This window comes from Salmo salar, chromosome 27 (assembly GCF_965601325.2).
Source record: "Salmo salar chromosome 27, fSalSal1, whole genome shotgun sequence".
In the NCBI taxonomy this organism is placed as follows: Eukaryota; Metazoa; Chordata; class Actinopteri; order Salmoniformes; family Salmonidae; genus Salmo; species Salmo salar.
This window is the reverse complement of record NC_138317.1, coordinates 23,317,527-23,340,000: the sequence shown is the minus strand read 5'-3', so window position 1 is coordinate 23,340,000 and position 22,474 is coordinate 23,317,527. Positions and strand designations below refer to the sequence as shown.

Sequence of the window (22,474 nt, the reverse complement as noted above, 5' to 3'; positions counted from 1 at the left end):
CGCACGCACGCACGCACGCACGCACGCACGCACGCACGCACGCACGCACACGCACACACACACACACACACACACACACACACACACACACACACACACACACACACACACACACACACACACACACACACACACACACCCACACCCACACCCACACCCACACCCACACCCCCCCCGTGGCTCAGTTGGTAGAGCATGGTGTTTGCAACGCCAGCATGGTGTGTGCAATGCCAGGGTTGTGGGTTCGATTCCCACGGGGGCCAGTACAAAAAAAAAAATGCATGAAATGAAATGTATGCATTCACTACTGTAAGTTGCTCTGGATAAGAGCGTCTGCTAAATGACTAAAATGTAAAATGTAAATGTACACCCCCCACACACAGCCTGCCTGCCTACACACACACACACACACGGCCTGCCTGCCTACACACACACACGCATGCACGGCCTGCCTGCCTGCCTACACACACACACACACACACACACGGCCTGCCTACACACACACGCATGCATGGCCTGCCTGCCTGCACACACACACACACACACACACACACGCCTGCCTGCCTACACACACACACACGCATGCACGGCCTGCCTGCCTGCCTGCCTACACACACACACACACACGGCCTGCCTGCCTACACACACACACACACACTGCCTGCCTGCCTACACACACACACACACACACGGCCGGCCTGCCTACACACACACGGCCCGCCTGCCTACATACACATGCACCCACACGGCCTGCCCGCCTACACACACCCACACGGCCTGCCCGCCTACACACACCCACACGGCCTGCCCGCCTACACACACCCACACGGCCTGCTAGCGGTCGACTGACTATGATTTTTCAACGCCGATACCGATTATTGGAGGACAAAATATTTGATCTAACGGGTGGAATCCCTAAGTCTAAATATTGCTGTTACATTGTACAACCTTCAATGTTATGTCATAATTATTTACTATCCTGGCAAATTAATTACGGTCTTTGTTAGGAATAAATGGACTTCACACAGGTCGCAATGAGCCAGGCGGCTCAAACTGCTGCATATACCCTGACTGCTTGCGCAGAACGCAAGAGAACTGACACAATTTCTCTAGTTATAAGAAATTCATGTTAGCAGGCAATATTAACTAAATATGCAGGTTTAAAAATATATATATTTGTGTATTGATTTTAAAGAAAGGCATTGATGTTTATGGTTAGGTACATTGGTGCAACGACAGTGCTAAATCATCACCTGTTTGGCGAAGTAGGCTGTGATTCGATGATAAAGGCACCGCATCGATTATATGCAACGCATGACAAGCTAGATAAACTAGTAATATCATCAACCATGTGTAGTTAACTAGTGATTATGTTAAGATTGATTGTTTTTTATAAGATAAGTTTAATGCTAGCTAGCAACTTACCTTGGCTTCTTGCTGCCCTTGCGTAACAGGTAGTCAGCCTGCCACGCAGGCTCCTCGTGGAGTGCAATGTAAGACAGGTGGTTAGAGCGTTGGACTAGTAACCGGAAGGTTGCAAAAACGAATCCCCGAGCTGACAAGGTAAAAATCTGTCGTTCTGCCCCTGAACAAGGCAGTTCAGTTCACTGTTCCTAGGCCGTCATTGAAAATAAGAACGTGTTCTTAACTGACTTGCCTAGTTAAATAAAGGTGTAAAAAAAGAAGAAATATCGGCCACAATCGGTGCCCAAAAATACCGATTTACGATTGTCATGAAAACCTGAAATCGGCCCCAATTAATCGGCCATTCCGATTAATCGGTTGACCTCTACTGCCTACACACCCACCCCCACACGGCCTGCCTACACACCGCTCTCTGCCCTCAGTCCAGCTGTGCTGGTAATGTGCTGCGTGTCCCATGGGGACACAGAGGAAGAGACAAATGTTAACTGTCAATGGAGCCATACGGTGCTAGTCCGCTTGGATGACCACAGACTGCTACCAGCCAGCCAGGCACAATAGAGACCAGAACAAGGACTTGGTCAGAGTTACAGGCACACTTTGGGCCAAGACAGAGGAACACCGGCATCCAAGTGGAGAGTGCTGGCCTGTCAAATCACCCTTTGTTTATGGGGAGCACAGCGCAGCCCACAGTAGAGATCCAACAGCAGGGCCAGCTGTGTGGAGCAGAGCAGAGGACAGAGAGGAGCCAAGATACAGAGATGAGAAACAGCCTTCAACAAAGTGAACCCAGGAGAAGAGAGATTACCTAAATGTTGTCCCAGTGTGCATCTCAGCAGCCCCAGTAAAGGGGGGGGGGGGGGGGGGGGGGGGGAGAGACTGACAGTTGTACTTCTCACCAGGGGCAGGAGGGTGGATGACCAGCTAGCATCATGTAAACAGTCTTAGGCTACACAGTTGTACTACTGATTTCTTCCCCTGACCAATACACCGTCTAGTCTGCCCTGATAGGGAACAGTCAAGAGCATCAAGAACATGCTCAATCTCAAATGAGAGGGGGAAAACACTTTTCTTCCCCCGTGGAGAAGAATTATTCACAGTTTGAGAAGCGGCAGGGACTAAATTTAAACTATCATATTGTTTCAAGAATGGCACCATTCCAGCTGCAGTACCTACCCGTGTCCAGAGGGGGCAATGAAGTAGAGGCAGCAGTGCACTCTGTTGTCAGGCATCTGCCGTCTGTTGACCCGGGACTCTGAGTTGAGATAATCCTCAAACTTACTGTCGATGTGATCGATAACTGGCTGCCAGCTTTATAGGAGAGCAGAGCACAGACATTACTCAATTACTCAATATGTAATGTAGAATATCACATTCAGAAAGAGATATAGGGCAGGCTTGGCTAGCCAGTCAGTCGGTCAGCAAGCAGATCACTCGGTCAGCCAGCCTCCTAGTCAGACGTACCAGTTACTGTTGTCGACAGCGTCCCCGAACCCTGGCGTGTCAACGATGGTGAGAAGCAGCTGAACTCCTCCTTCCTTTACCAGCACCTTAGACTGCTCCACCTGAGATTGTAGAGAACACTAAATAATTATAACAAAGACATGTAGAAATTCAGCACAGGATCATGGTGAACTTTAAAAAAAACACCATGACATCAATCTCTCTCCATTTACGGTTCATTTGAATAGGGACATGTACAAACAGATGCACTGAAAAAAGAATCCTCCGATGTGTTGCACCATAGTGTGTGTATAACTTGCGCTAATTTATGCTAATCATGACAGTTTGCAGTCTCGCCACCTCCGAGCACTCCTCTGTTGAGGGGATGGGCTCAGATTCAGGGGCTTGGTCAGGGGGTCTGACATAGTCCTTTCCTTTCATCTTTATCTAGAAAATATCTGTTTGGAAAAGTTAGCTAACCATCAAACTACAAAAGCCCAGGTGAAAAGAAATGTGGTTTTGCCAAATATAAATCACAGATAGAGATACACTTGTTGAGGGTTGACAGCCAGGCAGACTGAGGATGAATCCATCAACAGGGTCTTCGACGATATTTGACCTTAGACCCAGAGAGAGCTCTAGTAATATTTGACCTTAGACCCAGAGAGAGCTCTAGTAATATTTGGCTGCCTACCTGGAGTGTCCAATACAGGGTGTACCTAGCAGATTGCACCTAGCAGATTGCAGTGGCCTCTTAGCTGACCAGAGAGCTTTAACCTCTATGGGCTAGGTGGGACGCTAGCGTGCCACCCGTGGTGCACTCCATCAACAGCAGGTGCATTTCAAGAGCGGCAAATTTGAATCCAAATAAATGTCAAAATTCAAATTTTTCAAACATACAACTATTTTACACCCTTTGAAAGATAAACATCTCCTTAATCTAACCACGTTTTACGATTTCAAAAAGGTTTTACGGCGAAAGCATAAATTTAGAGTATGTTAGGACAGTACATTTACAAGCGTTGTGTGTAATGTTTTGTCAATTCAAAGACAGGGTCACCAAAACCATAAAACCAGCTAAAATGATGCACTAACCTTTTACAATCTCCATCAGATGACACTCCTAGGACATTATGTTAGACAATGCATGCATTTTTAGTTCTATCAAGTTCATATTTATATCCAAAAACAGCGTTTTACTATGGCATTGATGTTGAGGAAATCGTTTCCCTCCAATAACCGGCAGTCAAGTCAGCGTCACAAATTAAATAATTAAAATTAGAAAACATTGGTAAAATATTATATTGTCATTTAAAGAATTATAGATTTACATCTCTTGAACGCAATCAACTTGCCAGATTTAAAAATAACCTTACTGGGAAATCACACTTTGCAATAATCTGAGCACTGCGCCCAGAAAAATACGCGTTGCGATACAGACTAGACGTCATGTTGGGGAGATCTAAAATCGAAAATACTATGTAAATAATCCATTACCTTTGATTCTCTTCATCAGATGTCACTTCCAGGTATCACAGGTCCATAACGAATGTAGTTTTGTTCAAAAAAGCTCATCATTTATGTCCAAAAATCTCCGTCTTGTTAGCACATGATCTAAGCCAGCCGGACTTCTCGTCATGAACGAGGGGAAAAAATATATTTCCGTTCGTTCAAACATGTCAAACGTTGTATAGCATAAATCATTAGGGCCTTTTTTAACCAGAACATGAATAATATTCAAGGTGGACGAATGCATACTCTTTTATAACGTATTGGAACGAGGGTACCCAACATGAACTCGCGCGCCAGGTGTCTAATGGGACATCATCGTTCCATGGCTCTTGTTCGGTCAGATCTCCCTCCAGAAGACTCAAAACACTTTGTAAAGGCTGGTGACATCTAGTGGAAGCAATAGGAAGTGCCAAAATATTCCTCAGCCCCTGTGTTTTTCAATGGGATAGGTTTAAAGTCAATACAACACATCAGGTATCCACTTCCTGTCAGAAAATGTCTCAGGGTTTTGCCTGCCAAATGAGTTCTGTTATACTCACAGACACCATTCAAACAGTTTTAGAAACTTTAGAGTGTTTTCTATCCATATATAATAAGTATATGCATATTCTAGTTACTGGGTAGGATTAGTAACCAGATTAAATCGGGTACATTTTTTTTATCCAGACGTGCAAATGCTGCCCCCTAGCCCTAACAGGTTAACCAGCAGGCGGTCCAGACCAAACCTTGTGATTAGCAGATGAGCTGCACTTCAATGATTTAATCAGGAGGAACATATGAAGGCCTGCAGTGTTCCGCTCAGATCACAATGGAAGGCATTGTGTGTGTGTGTTAAAGCAGCTCTGTGTACAGTAAGCAAGCTCTGCTTCAGCAGTTGTACACAGGCCAACATAAAAGACTACTATACCTCATTTGCTTTCACACACACACACACACACCTGGATGTACTTTGTGATATAAACAACCTTACCATCCCTTTGTTTCCCTAATGACATACTTCATTGCTGTAGGACCATTTCGAGAAGGCCAGCCCAGCCAGCAGCCCATAGTTTCTCAAAGAGCAGCACATTTGGGTTTAACCTCAGCAGCTAAACTGAGCTGTCACCTTCCACTTAGAAAGCATGTAGAATGCCCGTGGTTTAGGCCTGAGGCTGGGTTACGGCTGCTCTACCTCCACCCCACCCGCTGGGCCCGAGCTAAAGGCTTCCTCTCCCCCACACAGCCCCACTGTGGGCTGGCCTCCCTCTGGCTGGCTAACAAAGAGCAACGTAAATTGAAATTTAATCTGTGAACATACAAACACCATTTAAAAAATTATGGAGTAACATTTTAGGCTTGAACAAATATTGTGTTGCAATTCTGACCTACAATAATACCTTTCAGAGTTTTGTCAGTTTCATCTCACTAACAAAACAAACGTACAGCGGCCTGTGAGGAGTGCTACGCGAACAAGCATAACATGTATTAACAAAAAAACGTAAGTCAGGGAAACCGGAGAGGTATCCTACACGTTTTCAAGTTTAAAGTCTCTGTTACTCCTCAGTTGAGTTTACTTCACCTTTAGGTAGCTAATGTAATGGATTTGTTTGCCAGCTCAAGTCTAGATAGCACTAGCTGTATTATGCCTACAACAGTGAAGTTTCAGTCTGCTAGGTGTATATCTATAGCATGGGCATGACCTGGACATCCCTATGCATGCACCTGATCAAAATATGACTAATTCGGGCTTCTGGTTGAGCAATGTAGAAATAAGTCGTACGAGGTCTCTTCTCCGACAACTTTTGTAAATAATCCTCAATTTCGCCTAAATTCATACTTCTCATGACTTCAAAAGTTATCTTAATTACCCAGTAATAGAGCGTACCTAAATTGGCATGAGCAAACCAGTCACATGCTTCAGCTAAAATGGCTACCACTCCACCTTCATTGAAGGCTTCAATAGCCACTCCGGGTGATACGGCTAACCCGATAACACTGGAGATCCTTGTCAGAGAGCTGGCGAAATCGCGTGAAAGTTTGGCAGCAGAACTCACCGAATTTCTGAATAGCTCACTGGCGGCTGCACTGGCTCCAATTCAGGCAACCGTGGAAACCATCCGGGGTTCTGTGGCATCTCACACTGGTCGAAGTTGAGGCCGGGCTCTCTGGCCACAGCGACCAACTCACTACGCTGGAAACCTGGCTTGACGATGTGGCTGCCGCCAACAAGTCTCTGCAGCTACAAGTGGAGGATTTGATTTCACATTCAAAACGCCAGAATACGTGATTGGACTGCCAGAGGATTCTGAGACAGGATATCCAACCCAGTTTATTGTGGAGCTGTTCAAGGAAGTTTTGGGCGATGAGGCTTTTCCCAATCTCCCTGAACTTGATAAAGCCCACTGCAGCCTAGCACCGAAACGTTGCCCAGGCGGCCGACCGCATCCTATCGATACAAAGAAAAGGAGCTTGTCCTTCGGTGGGCAAGGGAACATGGCGACATCACTTTCCAAGTCCACAAGATCAAGTTCTACCAGGATTTCAGTTCTAGCCTGGCGAAGAAACGCGCCCCATTCAACGACATCAAGTCCAAGTCCAACTTCGGCCAGTGTGGGCTGATTTATCCTACCCGGCTTTGTGTCACCTTTAACGGCGAGGTCCATTTTTTTTTAAATCCTGAAGAAGCCGAGTCATACCGACAGCGCATACATTGAATGCCTGAAATACATTGAATCCCTGAATTGGGATGATTTCTCACCTGCCTGTATTATGTGAGTAACGTTAGTTCTAGTGACAGTGTGGACACTAGGCTACATACATCTATGGCCATCTATCGATCCGTTTCTCGTGAAACAATCCTATGCTAAAGTTTGCTGCCTACAGTAGGTATGTTTGAAGCAGTACATAACTTGTTTCTGTTGTTGACAATGACATACTATACTGTCTCACTGCTCTTTAAAACTTCCATTTGATCTTGTTTAGTTAGTTAAATCAAAGACAATTGCTGGTAAAAGCGCAGCATTTTGATTTCTTTCATTTTACTAAGGCTTTGAACTTGCTGCTCCACTAATGGCAATCTATAGCCTACATTGCAGTTTGGCAGCCTTTAGGTCATTTTGGATACCAATGTTACTAGCTAGTTAGACACCGATCCTGTCCACCAATATTTGTGTATATACATTTTTCACTGGGGTCTGCTTGATATACTATATGGATACTCTGAACTACTGCGGTTTACGTTGGCCATGATTGGTGATGTTGGTCACTGACGGTGTTCAGTTACATTCACGTTATCTTCGACTCCATTACGACATTGGAGTCTAATACTATACCTCCTCTCTTCCAATTGTACTCGTTTAATTGTTGCACTAGCTGAAGAGTTTAAACCCACGGTTCGTTAGCTTAATTGTCCATATCCAAAATGCTAAATTGTCTGTTTGTATACTTTTATTGAAACTACTTTGTTTTTTTAAGATAGAGCCCTTCTCCCCTCAGTAAAAACTACAGAATATTCAGCGATAGTGATTTCGGACCATTCCCCCCACACTCTGGACTTCGCACTTACTCCGAATGCCAAAAAAACTGTTGAATTGGAGATTTAACACGGCCCAATTGTCGAACAAAGAATTCTGTGACTTCATTTCGACCAACATAAATGTATTCATTCAAACAAATAAAAATGATGACACCTCCCCTTCTCTGGGAGACTTTCAAAGCTGTATTATGGAGAAAGATCATTTCTTACAACGCTCATTATGTCAAACAAAGAAAACTGAAACATCAGGAAGTGGTGGACTCAAACCTGGAAATAGACCGGCAATCTTCAACTTCACCATCCCCTGAATTATATGCAGAGAGGCAGAAACTTCAAACTCAATTTAATCTGCTTTCCACTGATAAAGCAGAGTTTCTGTTGCAACAAACAAAGGAGACGTACTACGAATATGGTGACAAGGCCAGCCGCCATTTGGCACACCAACTTAAACGCCAGTCAGCATCTCATCTGTCAGGCATATGACTCCTCCCGTAATCCAACAAGTGATCCCTCTAATATTAATTCAACTTTCGTGTCATTTTACTCTAACCTCTACAAATCCGAACCCCCATCAGATAATACGGCTATGGACAACTTTTTAGATATCAATGGATGGGATATCCCAAGTTATGGACACTAGTAAAGTTCTGGACAACCCTCTGCATCTTGATGAGATAACAAAGGGTCTAAAGCTAATGCAAAGTGGCAAGGCCCCAGGCCCTGATGGCTTCCCCGTTGATTTTTACAAAACATTCTCAGATCAACTCACCCCATTACTATTAGATATGTTCACCGACTCGTTATCACAGGACTCTCTCCCCCCGATGCTAACCCAAGCCTCCATCTCACTTATACTTAAGAAAGATAAAGATCCGGCGGAATGCGGTGGATGTCTGCCCATTTCCATTTTTGAACGCTGATGTTAAATTATTAGGTTCTAGCATGCCGGTTGGAATCCTGCCTTCAGGATGTCATATCTGATGATCAAATGGGTTTCAAAGGGTGACAACTGTTTTCCAATGTACGACAGCTTTTGAACATTATCACCCCGAAATTGTTGTTTCTCTTGATGTGGGAGAAGGATTGGGATTGGTGGAGTGGGATTATTTAAGATTTTGGGAAGATTTAGTTTTGGGTCCAATTTCATCTCATAGATACGTCTGCTCTATTCTGCTCCTACGGCTAGCATACACACCAAATCTCAACCTTCAAAATACTTCCCCCTCTCCAGAGGGACCCGTCAAGGGTGCCCTATGTCCCTGCTCCTTTTTGCTCTTGCAATATAACCGCTTTCCTTGGCCTTAAAATTATCACCATCATTCACTGGAATCCACCGAGCTGGTGAAGAGCACAATGTGTCAATGTATGCAGATGATCTACTAAACTCAGCAAAAAAAGAAACGTCCCTTTTTCAGGACCCTGTCTTTCAAAGATAATTCGTAAAAATCCAAATAACTTCAAAGATCTTCATTGTAATGGGTTTAAACAGTGTTTCCCATTCTTGTTCAATGAACCATAAACAATTAATTTACATGCACCTGTTGAACAGTCATTAACCTGTTGGGGATAGGGGGCAGTATTTGCATGGCCGGATAAAAAAACATACCCGATTTAATCTGGTTACTACTCCTGCCCAGTAACTACAATATGCATATAATTGTTTGATTTGGATAGAAAACACCCTAAAGTTTCTAAAACTGTTTGAATGGTGTCTGAGTATAACAGAACTCATTTGGCAGGCCAAAACCTGAGAAGATTCCAAACAGGAAGCGCTCTCTCTGACTATTTCTTGGCCTTCTTGATCATCTCTAACCAAAACAGGGGATCTCTGGCATTATGTGACATTTTCTAACGCTCCCATAGGCTCTCAGAAGGCGCCAGAACGATGAATGGTGGCTTTGCAGGCCATGGCTGAAAAACATTAGCGCATTTGGATAGTGGTCGGTTGATCTGAGGACAATGAGACTGGAGGCGCGTGCACGAGCCGACACCATGTTTACTTTCTCTCTCTTTGAACGAAAACAACGACTCCCGGTCGGAATATTATCGCTTTTTTACGAGAAAAATAGCATAAAAATTGATTTTAAACAGCGGTTGACATGCTTCGAAGTACGGTAATGGAATATTTAGAATTTTTTTGTCACGAAACGCGTCGGGCGCGTCACCCTTCTTGACCCTTCGGATAGTGTCTTGAACGCCGCTATTTGGATATAACTATGGATTATTTGGAACCAAACCAACATTTGTTATTGAAGTAGAAGCCCTGGGAGTGCATTCTGACGAAGAACAGCAAAGGTAATCAAACTTTTCTAATAGTAAATCGGAGTTTGGTGAGTAAAGCTATTTTAAAATCGGACATAGCGAGTGCATAAAGGAGTTCTGTATCTATAGTTCTTAAAATAATTGTTATGTTTTTTGTGAACGTTTATCGTGAGTAATTTAGTAAATTCACCGGAAGTGTTCGGTGGGAATGCTAGTCACATGCTAATGTAAAAAGCTGTTTTTTGATATAAATATGAACTTGATTGAACAAAACATGCATGTATTGTATAACATAATGTCCTAGGATTGTCATCTGATGAAGATCATCAAAGGTTAGTGCTGCATTTAGCTGTGGTTTGGGTTTATGTGACATTATATGCTAGCTTGAAAAATGGGTGTCTGATTATTTCTGGCTGGGTACTCTGCTGACATAATCTAATGTTTTGCTTTCGTTGTAAAGCCTTTTTGAAATCGGACAGTGTGGTTAGATTAACGAGAGTGTTGTCTTTAAAATGGTGTAAAATAGTCATATGTTTGAGAAATTGAAGTAATAGCATTTCTAAGGTATTTGAATATCGCGCCACGGGATTCCACTGGCTGTTGAGTAGGTGGGACGCAAGCGTCCCACTGGCCCAGAGAGGTTAAGACACTAACAGCTTACAGACGTGCCTTAGGCATGCTGCAAGGAGGCATGAGGACTGCAGATGTGGCCAAGGCAATGAATTGCAATGTCCGTACTGTGAGACGCCTAAGACAGTGCTACAGGGAGACAGGACGGACAGCTGATCGTCCTCGCAGTGGCAGACCACGTGTAACAACACCTGCACAGGATCGGTACATCACACCTGCGGAACAGGTACAGGATGGCAACAACAACTGCCCGAGTTACACCAGGAACGCACAATCCCTCCATCAGTGCTCAGACTGTCCGCAATAGGCTGAACTGAGGGCTTGTAGGCCTGTTGTAAGGCAGGTCCTCACCAGACATCACCGGCAACAACGTCGCCTATGGGCACAAACCCACCGTCGCTGGACCAGACAGGACTGGCAAAAAGTGCTCTTCACTGACAAGTTGCGATTTTGTCTCACCAGGGGTGATGGTCGGATTCGTGTTTATCGTCGAAGGAATGAGCGTTACACCGAGGCCTGTACTCTGGAGTGGGATCGATTTGGAGGTGGAGGGTCCGTCATGGTCTGGGGTGGTGTGTCACAGCATCATCGGACTGAGCTCGTTGTCATTGCAGGCAATCTCAACGCTGTGCATTACAGGGAAGACATCCTCCTCCCTCATGTGGTACCCTTCCTGCAGGCTCATCCTGACATGACCCTCCAGCATGACAATGCCACCAGCCATACTGCTCATTCTGTGCATGATTTCCTGCAAGACAAGAATGTCCGTGATCTTTCATGGCCAGCGAAGAGCCCAGATCTCAATCCCATTGAGCACGTCTGGGACCGGTTGGATCGGAGGGTGAGGGCTAGGGCCATTTCTCCCCATAAATGTCCGGGAACTTGCAGGTGCCTTGGTGGAAGAGTGGGGTAACATCTCACAGCAAGAACTGGCAAATCTGGTGCAGTCCATGAGGAGGAGATGCACTGCAGTACTTAATGCAGCTGGTGGCCACACCAGATACTGGCTGTTACTTTTGATTTTGAGCCTCCCCCCCTTTGTTCAGGGACACATTATTCAATTTCTGTTAGTCACTTGTCTGTGGAACTTGTTCAGTTTATGTCTGTTGTTGAATCTTATGTTCATACAAAAATGTACACGTTAAGTTTGCTGAAAATAAACGCAGTTGACAGTGAGAGGACATTTCTTTTTTTGTGTGTATATATAAATAAATACAAATTCTTTTTAAATTGCTTTTTTTTGGGTCCTCCAATAAGCGGTATCGGTTTTGAAAATTCATAATTGTCGACCTCTAATGCAGTGCTTTTCAATTATTTTCTGTTACGCCCCCCCTAGGAAGAAGTAAACATTTCGCGCCCCCCAACTCTCCGCCGCGACTGTAAATAGTATCATTTGTCTATAAAATTGTTATAAGTACACCTCTGCGTAACATTGTATCCTTATTAACATTAAAGAAAACAAAAAGAAAAGAAATATAGATCAACTTACAACAAAGAATAACTTTATTAACATTGTTTTTAGTCTGTAACAGAAAATACTTAAAGTGCATCAATTTGCCTGAAATGTAAAAAAAATTCAAACCTTATTTAAACTGTAAACATTTTTTGACCATTTGATACTGAAAAATAAAATTAAATATAATCAATAAATAATAATAAATTCAAATTGATCAGCAACATTAACTCAGGAGCACAATATATGAAACACTTTGACCTATAAAACAAAAATGAATAAAACAATTTGTGCTGATTTTTTTAAATCAAAATGAGGAAGTCAGGATTAATGGCTACAATGAGCACGTTTTGCAGAGCACAGCTTTTCGAAGCGGGGTTTGAAGCATGATACTGCAACTCTCAGCTCCTGCTCAATGTTTAGCTGGGACCTATGCTCCTTAATATATGGAATCATCATAGTCAGTAGTGTCAACAAATTCATGCAGGTTCTCGAATGAATCAGTATTTCCTTCATCAAGTCGCCTGCCCCACATCGCAAGCTTTCGAGTGAAAGAGCTGATCTTGTCTGTGACCTGAGGGAGGTGTTTATCTTTCCCTTGGAGCTGTAGATTTAGTTCATTTAGCTTTCCAAATATGTCACTCAGGTAGGCCAGTTTTGCCAGGAAGTTCACTACATTTTTCTGCGAGGTCATACTTGTGCTCCTGCTCCGAAAACATTCTTATCTGCTCTCTGAGCTCAAAAACTCGGGACAAGACTTTTCCTCGTGACAGCCACCTTGCTTCATTGTGAAACAGCACAGCTTGATGTTCAGCTCCCATCTCCTCACAGATAGCAGAGAAGACTCTTGTTTTTAGTGGTCTGGTCTTCATAAAATTGACTACACCTACAATGTCAGTCATAACCTCACTTAATTCAGAGGAAAGGTGCCTTAATGCGAGTGCTTCTCTGTGTATAACACAGTGTGTCCACTCAGCATTAGGTGAGGCCTTCTTGATGAGTGCCCAAAGTCCTTTTCTCATCCCTGCCATGGTCTGTGCACCATCACTGCAAACACCAATGCAGTTCTCCCACTTTAGCCCATTCTCAGTCAGGAAGCAGTCCAGCATTTTGAATAGCTCTTCAGCTGTGGCTCTGTCTCTGACATATTTACAAAAAAGTAGATCCTCACACAGGGAGTTTGTCATGTCAAAACGTACATAAGCGATAAACAAACAGTCTTTGTTGCTTCATCGAACTGTAAGGCAAAACGTTTGTCTTTGAGTTTATCTACCAGCTGTTCTTTAAGATCGTTAGCAATGTAATTTATACGTCTGGTGACAGTGTCATTGGACAGAGGGGTAGTTTTTATTTTTGCAGCACTTGCGTCATCCAGCATGACAGAGACCATGTCTAATGCTGCAGGCAGTATCAGCTCCTCTGCTATGGAGTGGGGTTTTTTGCACTGAGCAATTTGGTACGCCACCTTATATGATGCTAACAGTGCTCGCTGGTTTACTGAAGTAGCATTCACAAAGCGGGACGATTGTTGGCAATATTCGGCACGTTTTCGCTGAAAGAACTCAAGCGGCTTATCAGCGTGATTGGGGTGTAATGTCTTTAAGTGACGCCTTAATTTATTTGGCTTCATGTTGTCCGCTGCCAACATTTTTAGACACAGTAAACATACCGGTCTTTCCTCGTCTCCCACCGTAGTCAGTGAAGCCAAGCGCTACATACGCTTCGTCATATTTCCTCGTCTTAGCTTTCGGGAGACTTACGTTTGTCTCATTTATCTCCGTCTCTCTCCGCCTTTCTTTTCATCCCTGTTAAATATTTTTCCATGGTGTCTCTTAAGGGTTTGTTATCTGCACTTCATATCTCCTGCTCTGTGCTGTGTGCTCTTGTTCGGTGCAAAAAAAACTACTCCCTGCGGCAAAAAAAAGCATGTTCCCCGGGGTCACACGCGCCCCCCCGGCATCGCTCCGAGCCCCCCCAGGGGGGCGCGCCCCACTATTTGAGAAGGACTGCTCTAATGCATATCCTAACAATTGAAGAAAAATACTGCCAACTTTGTTCATTTGAATAATGAAATGCCTACTTCAGACAACCATGCTTGACCCAGAACACCCGTTTTCTGTAGCATAGGACAGGTCATGATGGGTTCTTCTTAAGTATGTTTTGAAAACACGGATGACATGCAGGGCTCTACAGTACGATCATTTGTTTTGCATATGCGCCTAAATATTTGACTGTACGACCTGGAATGTGAATTTAGGAGCACCAGTGCGTCTATAAAAATGTGAGGGTTAGTATCTCAAGTATGTTATTTGTGTGCGCCTACATTTGTCAACTTAGGTGCACACATGCTCCTTGTAGAAAAAGGTCAGCGTAGAGCCCTGATATGTTGCATGTGTGAACCACTGTGTGTATGTTCCAGCCAAAGAACAGCTTACCTACCAACTGCAGGGAAAACGATGGGATGAGGTAAAAAACGGTTTGAAAATATAAATGTCCAGGCAATAAATCTACAGAGGAGTCGGTTGACAAGAGTCAGTCAATCGTTAGCGCTGGAATGCACACAGCTTTTTTATAGGGCAGCGTGATGACACGTCTGTCCCCCCACCCTAGCCAGACACTGACACCTGGAGCTGGTGGGCCAGAGGATTCTTTACGGTGTCTGAGACGCTGACCTCCTCATCCATTAAACCCTGCTAGAACGCAGCTGTTCATTCCAGCTCACACTGTGTGTGTGTGCGCTGCTGTCCCTGAGCTCCGTGACCTTCTGTCACAGGAATCGAGACGGCACATTGAGATCCACCCGTCTCTTTTCTTGACCTCTGACTTCTCACCCCAGCTGCTGCTGGCTACTGGTGGAGATACATAAACCTCAACCAGGTCCTCTAATCACCAGAGTAGGACTTTCTCCTTCCCTACTCTCTCTCGCTCCCTCACTCTCTTCTAGTCTGTCTTGTTGTAACTAAAACAGCTTACAGATATCTTCTTAGGCACCACCATAGCATCGATTGACAGTGGCATAAAAAAATCAAAAAAAGGTTTCATTCATGCTGTTCAACGGACTGCACCCTTTACAGTGTCATGAACGATGCTAGTGTGAGATGCTGAATGGATAAAACAACCGACTGCACCCAAAACAGTGTCATGAACGATGCTAGTGTGAGATGCTGAATGGATAAAACAACCGACTGCACCCAAAACAGTGTCATGAACGATGCTAGTGTGAGATGCTGAATGGATAAAACAACCGACTGCACCCAAAACAGTCTCATGAACGATGCTAGTGTGAGATGCTGAATGGATAAAACAACCGACTGCACCCAAAACAGTGTCATGAACGATGCTAGTGTGAGATGCTGAATGGATAAAACAACCGACTGCACCCAAAACAGTCTCATGAACGATGCTAGTGTGAGATGCTGAATGGATAAAACAACGGACATGGCCCACTCCCTGTCTGGAAAGAGTTAGAGATGGTACTAAACAGTGTAATGGTAGGAGAAGGATCAGTTCTGAGTAAACAGCTAGGAAAGAATCTGCAAACAGACTTTCAATCCCTCCCTCCTCTCTTCCTTCTCGCTCTCCCTACCCCCTCTCTCCCTTTCCCTCTTATCCCCCTGCTTTCTCACTCCCCTCTTGCTCCCGCTCTGTACCTCCCTCTCTCCTTAACAGAGTGAGTCATGCCTCTAAGCAACTGACCACAATGACCTCACAGACAGACATGGAAGAGGCATCCAACACTGACTGCTTCCGCCACACTCCTCTCTGCTACGGTTGGTTGGCTCAGCTGTGTCATATCACATTAGGCTGGCACAGACAGACATTAGCATGCTAAGCGCTAGCCTCATCTGCCTAGTCTCCTCCTCTCATACCCTCTACATCTGTTAATGACCCACACAGACGCCTGTCCTAGCCTGGTTCAGATTTGTTCAGCCAATTCCTATGTCGGTCAGTGGCAATGAGCACAAAAGTTGGCTGAACTGCACGAACACATCTGGAACCAGGCTAGCCCAGTCCCTTCAATAACACAAACAATATAGCATAGCCCTCATCACCCCAAGGTCTTCAGGCCTCCAAACAGCTCTGGATGGATCCCGGAGGGTGTGTTGTTCATTACCCAACCAATACATTCCATTGGGTTTCATCACATCACTCTGGCTCGACTGGGAAACAAAAGACACCACAGTTATGTGAAATCTCAGTTTGTGGTTCCTGGAGAGAAGAAAAACGGAAAAAAGAAGGCTTTATTCATTCTTCCTTTCTTCCCCTCCTCCTCTAGGATAAACAAGCATAGAGTTCCCACCAGCAACTCTTCCCTTCTGGGATCCTGACCCAGCCAAGTTTATCAGGAAACTTCTGGAATAATGTTCACTATTGAAGCCAAACGATGCAGAGAAAACACAGACACTCACACACATAAATCTCGTTTAAACTTTAAGTACTTAAGGATGTGTAATGCACAGGTAAACAAATTGGTGGGTGCTGGGCTTAGTGGAGATTTAGACTGTAGTGTTGAGAGGAATCACACGCGAGATGAAACAAGTCAAGAGAAGCCCCTTAAAATGCCCAAGCCTCTGTGGGTGTAAGCTAGCCACATAGAATACCACACACACCCAGGCAGAGGATGGATGAGGCAGAGGCTATGTTTCTATTGGCAGTGAATCACAGAAACAGGATCACTTTCATGCAACTTCAAAAAGGGAGGTACAATACAATGTGGTTAATCCTCCATGGAGGATGTTTCTATTAAGTCTGAAAGCTTGATAGCACTCCTGCCGCACACCTACCCTGATGCCGAGTGCCCAGGAGAGGAAGCAGGTCAATGTAGATGGCTAGCCATTGATCAAGTGACGTCGTCTTCGTGAGATGGTAAACCACAAGTCTAGCACCTTCAGTACTACTTCCTGTTACTACTATGACTACTTCCTCTTCTTCAACTGGCATGTAGTGGTGCTCAGAGATCAGATGGAGGATCTCTCTCTCCTTCCCCTCTTCCTCCCTCAACCTTCAGATCCAGAACCCTTAGTAAGGACTTGGGACTTTACGGCTAGTGCTGCACAAACAAAGACAAAGAACCCTGGGAAGTCAACCCAGGAATAGAGAAGAGGTTGGCTGCTTCACTTGTTTTTGTAAGAAATATTAATGTGTTAAAAATTCCAAAACTGTCTATTCAATCAGCTAACATACAGTTCTGACAGACAGTCGTACCCTAAGAGACGTCCATCAAGTCTCTTCACAGTCCCAAAATCAAAAACGCGTCAATGCAAGGCATAGTATTAAATAGAGCCATGATTGCGTGGAACTTCCTGCCATCTCCAAATCACTCAAGCAAACAGCAAAATTAGCTTTAACAAAACCTCTCCTTACTGACCAAATAATAATCAAATAAATAAATCTACTCCGCTCCATTCTGAGAACATCTGGTGTTTGGGTTAAAGATAAGATGTTCCCATGGCACTGAACACAAACAGGCTCTAAGAGAAACAGTGGAGAGAAAAGAACAGAGAGATATTAGATTTATGTCTCTGTCTTTTTTACCAGATGACGCTAGCTAGAGGCTTTAGCTGGAAGAAACCGATGTTCCCGGTCCCTTTATGAATGGCTCCGCCCCGGTGTGTGTCTTCATTTCTGATGCAGCTCCACCAAGTCACTTCACAGTTGGTGGTGACTATAACGAAAGTCCAGTATTTTATGTACGGGACCCTTTTCATTTCATGAATGGCTCTGACTCTGTTCAGCGCCACTAAGTTAACTTCACTGCAACCCACTGTATCTGGAGGAGAATCAAATATAACGAAAAGTCACGGCTGTCACGGTTGCTGAGGCAACATATGTATGGGACTCCATTCACTGGGTGAACGCCGCCAATCCTGTGTGACTATGTTGCTTTTTTAAACGAACAACTCCACCAAGGTTACCATTATACCACAAGAGACCCACTGGGTGGTGTTTCTAACATGTTAGCATTAACTGAAGAGTGTGTACGTGCTGGCCTGTGTGTACGTGCTGGCCTGTGTGTAATGTTATTAAGAATGGACTGTTAAGTCTTACGTGTATGAAAGTGTCAATTCATATTTTAAATCAATGTAGCTCGGTCCTTGAGTTACGGTCCATAATGTTCTGTATTACATGTCATGTTTTGTGTGGACCCCAGGAAGAGCAAAGGCTGCATTAGCAGCAGCTAATGGGGATCCTAGTAAAATACTACAAATACTAAAACTGACTCACCAGTACACTGAGGATTCCACAGCTATGAAGCAATAGGCTGGTCGGAGTACATTATCCTGGCACGCCTTACCTCTCACAGCCTCCACAGGCACGCCAGGACCAGCCTGATGACATCATTATGACACTATTAACACATGATCCTCACCTACCTTAGCCTGGGTGTTTCTGCTCGCTTGCCAACGCCTTATGGAATTGTTGGCATGATAGAGACTGGCCCCCTGGCTACGCCACTCTGGCCTGTACACAACATTACAAACTGTCATCAATGACAAATCATTCTCCTATTGAGAAACGTTCAAGCCAGGTAGAATGTGTGACTAATAGTGATCTGTCATCGGATAGGTGTGGCGTCATAATATGAGGAACTCTGTGTGTGTGTCTCAGAGGCATGTAGTCCAGCTCTGATAAGAGACCCATGGTTTTATCACCCGTTCAATCATCACAGGAAACAGTCTGTTTGGAGCACCCCTCTGTGCTGTGTGTGCATGGCCAATCCTTTGGCACACACACAAACGAACACGCACTGCAGGCTGTTTTGGGCTTTCAACACCAGGAATTGGCCTGGAGGCCATACTTGACACATTAAATGAGGTCAGCAAACAGATAACAGGCAGCTCACTCAGCAAAACAGGCCTTTACAAATAGATGTCTGCAGTGGTGTAGCCGTGTCGCAAAACTGATGTTTTAGAGACACTTGTTTCACAGATGTTTGAATATTCCATATCCAGAAATGTGACAGTGTCAGTGATAAAACTAGACGTGAGAAGAAAAGTATTTCTCAACGTGGTTGAGGAGGCCCCCCCCATCTAACAGGGCCGTTAGAGGGCAGTTACCCAGCCCACTGTAGTCTCTCCAGTGCTTACATGATCACTGATGGAGCTGAACTAGGGCATAAATACTGCGGTGCAGAGATGTTCCAAGACATGAATGAGGTGTTGGCAGGCTCAGTCTCTCTCTGCTATACTGCTGCCGTCCCCAGCCAGGGAGCCAGTCCGTCACAACCTAATCCTCTGTGTGACAGAGTTCTCACACACCTGGCCCATGTACAGTATACACACACACACAAAAAACTCATCTATGCTCACATGCCTCTCAAATCACTCACAGACAGACAGACTCATATGCTCACCATTACTCACCCATTCTAAATGCACTCAGAAGCCCAACACACGATTCCTTAGCTAAAAAAAATATATATACACTGCTCAAAAAAATAAAGGGAACACTTAAACAACACATCCTAGATCTGAATGAAAGAAATAATGTTATGAAATACTTTTTTCTTTACATAGTTGAATGTGCTGACAACAAAATCACACAAAAATAATCAATGGAAATCCAATTTATCAACCCATGGAGGTCTGGATTTGGAGTCACACTCAAAATTAAAGTGGAAAACCACACTACAGGCTGATCCAACTTTGATGTAATGTCCTTAAAACAGGTCAAAATGAGGCTCAGTAGTGTGTGTGGCCTCCACATGCCTGTATGACCTCCCTACAACGCCTGGGCATGCTCCTGATGAGGTGGCGGATGGTCTCCTGAGGGATCTCCTCCCAGACCTGGACTAAAGCATCCGCCAACTCCTGGACAGTCTGTGGTGCAACGTGGTGTTGGTGGATGGAGCGAGACATGATGTCCCAGATGTGCTCAATTGGATTCAGGTCTGGGGAACGGGCGGGCCAGTCCATAGCATCAATGCCTTCCTCTTGCAGGAACTGCTGACACACTCCAGCCACATGAGGTCTAGCATTGTCTTGCATTAGGAGGAATCTAGGGCCAACCGCACCAGCATATGGTCTCACAAGGGGTCTGAGGATCTCATCTCGGTACCCAATGGCAGTCAGGCTACCTCTGGCGAGCACATGGAGGGCTGTGCGGCCCCCCAAAGAAATGCTACCCCACACCATGACTGACCCACCGCCAAACCGGTCATGCTGGAGGAGGTTGCAGGCAACAGAACGTTCTCCACGGCGTCTCCAGACTCTGTCACGTCTGTCACGTGCTCAGTGTGAACCTGCTTTCATCTGTGAAGAGCACAGGGCGCCAGTGGCGAATTTACCAATCTTGGTGTTCTCTGGCAAATGCCAAACGTCCTGCACGGTGTTGGGCTGTAAGCACAACCCCAACCTGTGGACGTCGGGCCCTCATACCACCCTCATGGAGTCTGTTTCTGACCGTTTGAGCAGACACATGCACATTTGTGGCCTGCTGGAGGTCATTTTGCAGGGCTCTGGCAGTGCTCCTCCTTGCACAAAGGTTGAGGTAGCGGTCCTGCTGCTGGGTTGTTGCCCTCCTACGGCCTCCTCCACGTCTCCTGATGTACTGGCCTGTCTCCTGGTAGCGCCTCCATGCTCTGGACACTACGCTGACAGACACAGCAAACCTTCTTGCCACAGCTTGCATTGATGTGCCATCCTGGATGAGCTGCACTACCTGAGCCACTTGTGTGGGTTGTAGACTCCGTCTCATGCTACCACTAGAGTAAAAGCACCGTCAGCATTCAAAAGTGACCAAAACATCAGCCAGGAAGCATAGGAACTGAGAAGTGGTCTGTGGTTACCACCTGCAGAACCACTCCTTTATTGGGGGTGTCTTGCTAATTGCCTATAATTTCCACCTGTTGTCTATTCCATTTGCACAACAGCATGTGAAATTTATTGTCAATCAGTGTTGCTTCCTAAGTGGACAGTTTGATTTCACAGAAGTGTGATTGACTTGGAGTTACATTGTGTTGTTTAAGTGTTCCCTTTATTTTTTTGAGCAGTATATATTTTTTAAACCTCCAGTGGGCTGGATTGAATGGGCTCGCGGGCTGAATCTGGCCCCCAGGGGGTAGTCTCCCCACCCCTGCTTTAGTCCCTCTCTTTTCGAAAAACAAACCAATGTGATACCTCAGCCTACATGTACAGCACAACTTCCTCTTGGAAATCAGTGTCAGTGATTTGGCAGTGGAGACGGCCAAGCAGGCGTGGGAGAGCCGAGGTGGAGAGCCTGGTGAAATGCCACGGTTCTGTGAGTCAAGACTTTAAGGCCTGGTCAACACTAAGCCTGACTAAGGGCTCTTAAAGACTGAGGGATTCACAGAGGGAAACACTGAGGGAACCAAGGATTAGCTAAAAGGAGAAGAGATTTGATTTATCCTTTTTTTTACCAGCGAAGTCACACTCAGATTGAAATCTCTTTTTCAAGAGAGCCCTGGATGAGAGGTGGTAGTGAGAGCAGGTGGTAGTGAGAGGAGGTGGTAGGGAGAGGAGGTGGTAGGGAGAGGAGGTGGTAGGGAGAGGAGGTGGTAGGGAGAGCAGGTGGTAGGGAGAGGAGGTGGTAGGGAGAGGAGGTGGTAGGGAGAGGAGGTGGTAGGGAGAGCAGGTGGTAGGGAGAGGAGGTGGTAGTGAGAGCAGGTGGTAGTGAGAGCAGGTGGTAGGGAGAGCAGGTGGTAGGGAAAGGAGGTGGTAGTGTCTCTCTCCTGGTTGGAGATCCATAGCGGTGAGAGGAGGTGGTAGTGTCTCTCTCCTGGTTGGAGATCTAGAGCGGTGAGAGGAGGTGGTAGGGAGAGGAGGTGGTAGTGTCTCTCTCCTGGTTGGAGATCCAGAGCGGTGAGAGGAGGTGGTAGGGAGAGGAGGTGGTAGTGTCTCTCTCCTGGTTGGAGATCCAGAGCGGTGAGAGGAGGTGGTAGTGTCTCTCTCCTGGTTGGAGATCCAGAGCAGTGAGAGCAGAGCAGATGGCTCAGTCACACAGCATGGCTCTGGTTGGTGTTACAGCACACCCCCATAGCTACAACTAGATCAACCCTCTGCTATAGCAGCTCAAACCAGATACTACAGAACATTAATCCTGTAAAGGGAATATAGAGGTTAGACAAAGTAGTAGAGGGAATATCTAATCATACCCACCGTCAATACCACTACCACCAGTAGAAACACACTGGTTTGGGCCATACAGCACAAGTATAGGAAACTCCCTAATAGCAGATGTTCTGTTATAATAACTCTCAACCACTCCACTGCTTCTCT

General features: G+C 45.2%; 1 protein-coding gene across 3 annotated transcripts in view; it reads right to left on the bottom strand.

The window, feature by feature from the left end:
- The window catches only part of sept7 (Septin-7), a 59,630-nt gene that overhangs the window by 12,438 nt on the left and 24,718 nt on the right, over positions 1–22,474 (bottom strand). For all 3 annotated transcript variants that reach the window (NM_001140131.1, XM_082969949.1, XM_082969948.1), the window contains 2 exon segments: positions 2,599–2,733; positions 2,887–2,987. In NM_001140131.1, coding sequence (NP_001133603.1) covers positions 2,599–2,733; positions 2,887–2,987 — 236 coding nt within the window.